Source organism: Rosa chinensis, chromosome 2 (genome assembly GCF_002994745.2).
Source record: "Rosa chinensis cultivar Old Blush chromosome 2, RchiOBHm-V2, whole genome shotgun sequence".
NCBI classification, from domain to species: domain Eukaryota; kingdom Viridiplantae; phylum Streptophyta; class Magnoliopsida; order Rosales; family Rosaceae; genus Rosa; species Rosa chinensis.
In genome coordinates, this window is record NC_037089.1 from 86,618,193 (window position 1) to 86,623,651 (window position 5,459).

General features: G+C 37.5%; 1 protein-coding gene across 1 annotated transcript; it reads left to right on the forward strand.

Moving 5' to 3' along the window:
- The first annotated feature begins 599 nt into the window (after window positions 1-599).
- Window positions 600-3,290, forward strand: LOC112185637 (receptor-like protein 7). The gene has a single exon (XM_040513647.1). It carries the CDS (start codon window positions 600-602, stop codon window positions 3,288-3,290), a length of 2,691 nt encoding a protein of 896 aa, XP_040369581.1.
- Window positions 3,291-5,459: the final 2,169 nt, after the last annotated feature.

Genomic DNA, 5,459 nt, shown 5'->3' on the forward strand with positions numbered 1-5,459 from the left:
CTAACATGGTGGTTTAACAAATACTCTGACCTTAATTTTCTCTGAAATACGTACCAACCCCCATTTTGGAAAGCTATTAAGCTCACAAAACCAAATAGATCCTAGAAGAGTCCTTTCTATAAATGCCTTTGAGAAAATATCGCATTGCTGCTCAGCATGTTTGAAATTCATGTATTAGGTTTTTACTTTTCTATTGACATGATGCAAGATAATATTTAAAAGGGAAAATTTTCTCACATACACAAGCTGAGCAGTAATGGGATATTTTCTTGATTGCTTGATCCAACCATTCATCTTGATTACTTATTCTTGATGAAAGCCAATGTGTTCAATCAGCGATCAAATGGGGAAACCCGAGTGCAGACATATCTTTCTCAGTATGGAACTCTGCTCCTCTCATAACTTCTGAGGTTACCCCATTTTATAAGTTGGAGGACTAGATAACTTTCAAGAAAATTAACTTATTGGAAGATCCAGCTCCACAGAATCTTTGCGATATTTATTGCATGGCTCAAGAATCTAGTCTATAAATACCCTCCCTGCAGTCCCTTGCATCATCATCCAACAATTTGAGTCTACAAAATCAAAAGTTTCAAAACATGGGGTCATCCTTGTGTGTGCTTTCAATACTAGTACTAGTTGTGTTATCGTTTCATTTTGTGGTTGCAAACTCATCACGCTCTTTGCAGCAGCCATCTTGCCATGATGAGGAGAGCTCTGCCATGCTCAAGTTCAAGCAAAGCCTTGTCAGTGACCTATCTGCTTCAAATGTTAGCAATGGTGCTTATTCGAAGGTTTCAACATGGAAACCACCTCTGCAAGGAGAAAACAAGACATGCTGCTCATGGGCCGGGGTTGAGTGTGATGAGAAGACAGGTCATGTAATTGGGCTTGATCTCAGTAGTAGTTTGCTCTATGGCTCTATCAACTCCAACAGCACCCTCTTCCGCCTTGTTCATCTTGAGAGGCTCAACCTTGCTGACAATAATTTCAATTCCTCACAAATTCCTCCTACCATTAGGAACTTTCCAAGACTCAGGTATCTCAATCTCTCTATGTCGGGCTTTTCTGGTCATGCCTCATCTGAAGTTTCACAGTTGTCTCAGTTGACATCCCTTGATTTATCTCAAAATTTTATGTTTTCAGACGAAAGATTCTTGAGAAGTCTAGCTCAAAACTTAACTAGCCTAGAAATACTTGATCTTACTTACATGAATATATCATCCACAGTCCCCGACACCTTGGCCAATTTGTCACATTTGACATCCCTCTCCCTTCGAACTTGCGGCCTGTTCGGCAAATTACCATTTTCTCTTAGTAATATTAGACATCTCATCTATTTGGACCTTGGAGATAATAAATTTACTGGTCAAATCTCTGCAGCCTTGGGAAGCCTTACCCAACTAACAGAACTTGGGCTTTATTCAAATCAATTGTCTGGCCCCATCCCTGCTTCCTTGGGAAACCTTACCCAACTAACAAAACTTAGGCTTTATTCGAATCAATTATCTAGCCCCATCCCTGCTTCCTTGGGAAACCTTACCCGACTAACAAAACTTGGCCTTCATAGTAATAATTTAAATGGTTCAATTCCTCAGTCCTTATTCAATCTCAGGAATCTCCAGTTCCTTTATCTAGAAAATAATACTTTGAGCGGTACGGTAGAGTTCCATGAGTTTGTTAAGCTACAAGAGCTCACCTCTCTAGATCTATCAAGTAATAATCTGGAACTCACAGAATCCAAATCTTTGAATAATGCAACTACTGCAGTTCCAAAGTTTGAGTATCTAAGATTGAGTTGGTGCAACATAAGAGAGTTCCCAAGTTTCCTAAGATCTCAAATGACATTGATTATGTTGGATCTTTCTGGAAACAAATTGCAGGGCCAAGTGCCAAAATGGATATGGAACACAAGCACACAAACTCTACGGGCGTTGAACATTTCTCATAACTTTCTATCAGGCTTTGTGCAATCTCCAGTTGTTCTTCCATGGGCTAACCTAAAAATGTTAGACCTTTCATTCAACGTGCTTTGTGAATTATTATTCTTACCTTCAGCTGCATCCATCAGATACTATAACATTGCAAACAACAAATTAACCGGACAAGTTTTGCCAATGATTTGCAATTTGACTTCTCTTGAATACCTTGATTTGTCAAACAACAAGTTGATTGGCGACCTACCGCAGTGTGGGGAAAATTTTAGTGTTCAAATGAAATATCTCAAACTTGGAAACAACTCATTTCATGGAATTTTTCCTCAATCTTACACCAATGGAAGCAGTTTAAGGATGATGGATATTAGCCACAACAATTTCCATGGGCAACTACCGAGGTCACTAGCGAATTGTGCAAGTCTTGAAATTTTAGTCGTTTCACACAATAAATTTAATGATACATTCCCCGTTTGGTTAGGGGTTGTCCCTGAGTTGAAAATTTTGACAATGGACCACAATATGTTCTATGGAGTGATTGTGAAACCTAATAAGAAGAATCTCACTTTCACAATGCTGCGTATTCTTGATTTGTCTTACAATAATTTCTCAGGTGAGTTTCCATTTGAAAACATTTTCTCTAGAAATGGGACAAGTATCACTGATGATTTTGGGTATTACTACACTGATGATTTGGTGTATTTTCGATCTGTTCGCTTGTATTACTCAATCACAATAATGAGTAAAGGTGTGGAGAGATACTACCCGAAAATTCAAGAGGACTTGATATTCATTGACATCTCAAGCAACAATTTTGAAGGGAAGATTCCTGAATTCATTGGGACACTAAGGGGGATTAGGTCGCTCAATATCTCCAATAACAGTCTCACCGATAGCATCCCCTCATCCTTGGGCAACTTATCAAGGCTTGAATCGTTGGATCTTTCACATAACAAGCTCTCTGGTGAGATTCCTCAGCAACTGGCACAACTTGATTTTCTCACAAAGTTCAATGTCTCTTACAACAATCTCACAGGCCCTGTACCAAAGGGAATCCACTTCACTACATTTGACAGCACTTCATATCAAGGAAACCAAGGATTGTGTGGAGACGTACTGCCAAAGAAATGTGAAAATTCTGAGGGCACTCAACTTCCACCTTCAACATCAGAAGATAATGACTCGGACACTGGAATTGAATTGGATTGCAAATTTGTTGTGGCGGGGTTAGCGAGTGGCTTGTTGGTGGGAGTGGTTCTTGCAGACTTTGTGATTACCAAGTGGAATGTGCGGTTCATTGAAATTGTTGCGGTATTGGTTAGACTATCAAAAAGGATGAGAAGGCCCAGAAATTGATTGATTGATATCAAACTATGTTGCTATTTGGTTTTTTTTTTTTTATGTACTGTCTCTAATCTGTTGTATATATGCATGCTGAGGGAGGGTTTGTAATATTTAATATGAATAACTTTGGACTTTTTCTTGGAGGGTTCTACAATTCCTCTTTATTTGTAGTAGCAAACATCTTGAGATAAAAAAGAGGTGTATGTTCTAAATAAATTTAATCCCATCTAACGTGTCATATAAAATAATGTCTTCAACTAAATCAAATAATTCGAACTCGATCTTATTCAAATTCTGTTAGGACATAGTATTTGTTGAAGGACATAAATACAGATGTACGTTATGTATAAACAAGAATATATGAAATAAAATGATATTTGAGGGATCCAGAGAAGCAACTAGAAAATGAAGTTTTGGTTAAGGGCATTAATAGATCCATATCTAAACCCTTTAGGCTTTAGCCTTGCATAGACACACACACCCAAAAAAAAAAACCTTTAGCCTTGCAAAAGAGTCCACCTTGCCTTTGACTCTTTGAGAGTGTGGAGCACCCTCAAACTGCTCAGTTACAAAAACACAGCAAAACAGAATGGTTTCGAATAAGTTTTAGGTGAGGCAAACAAAAACATAGTATATTGGGACACCACTGTGCTCAACAATGATGCAATCTACAAAATAATATATAAAATTGACCCTGCAATCTCTGCATGCGTTTTAGCTTCTTCAGAGCATCTCCCATGGTAGGCTAAAAGCCAAATGGTTTTAGCCTACCAAAAACAGAATATTCCCTCTAATATACTTTTTTAGCCTACCAACAAAAAACAGTGCTGCCACCGTAGGCCAAATTCCGTAAGTCAAAAACAAATATCATCACATCCAACGGCTATGATTTGAAAATGACTATAATTCCCCACTCCGAATATATTTTCGAGTATGGTTTTGACGAGTCTATCAATAAAACTAGTCGTTTTAGTTAAATGAAAATAAGTATATCATAAAATTAATGATTACACATTTATTTTAAAAATTCTAAACATATCAAATATTGGGCTTATATTGAAGATCTCAATAAGATATCTACAATGATGTAATTTTAATATTTAGTAACATTATAAATAATTCATGTATATAGGAAAAATGATTTTTCTTAAATGTAAAATTCATGTTCTTAAATAAACAAAAAAACAAAGCCAGCAGGGCCCACCATTTGGCTTACCAAATCTGAGCCTAAATTTGGCCTAACAAATTTGAGAAGGCTAAATTTTTTTCTTGGTCCATGGGAAATAGCTTACCATGGGAGGATGTTTTAGGCTATAAATGGGATTATAGCCTATGGTGGGAGATGCCCTCAGACATGAGATTAATATCCCTAAAAGTGCTCTTCTTTGGAAACATTTTCCCTTCAACAGATGGGAGTTGTTTGCAAATGCAGTCTGGTATGTCACACTCATGAATGCAAGTGAAATGTGGAATTGAATTTTGAGGTTCAATATGAAAAATTAGCATATTGGAACACTACCACATTTTTTATCCTGTGTAAATCTCAACTAAGGTTATTATGATGATTAATTCATTGGCATTTTATATTTCTAAACGAGTATTAATGAAATCACCAAAGATGCCAAATGTGTAGCCATGTCCTCCCTCAGACGCCTATAAGAATTTGAATTAAAAAAGAATTGGTGCGTATCCATGTGGGCTCTGATCATAGAGTTACAAAGCAACATAACGTCTTTGTTGGATTTTTGATCGAAGACCGGGCGAGTTTGTTGATAATAATAAAATCGGAAACATACTCCTTATCTTCGGTTCTGGATTGTAAATCACAAGGCGGTATTTTCCTTTGGAGTGTTCATAAACCAAGAAATTTACAGAACTGGTGCAGTTACTATCACATAGACAAAGAGCATGTCGAATTCGTTGAAAGTCCTCCTATGTTTTCCAAGAATCGGGGGGGGGGGGGGGGGGGGGGGGGGGTGTTAATGCTAACTAAGACTACTTTTTGGAGTCTCGATGAAATCTCCAAAATTTGAAGTGTTTGAGATGGGCAGAGACTGCTCTGGCTGGTTTGTCAAGTACCGTTTTGATCTTGATGCCACAGTTTTCTCATGGTTCCTATGTAAAAGATTTGTTGTTCTTTTATCACTTGAGAGGAAAATGAAGAAGAGGATCTCTGTTGCT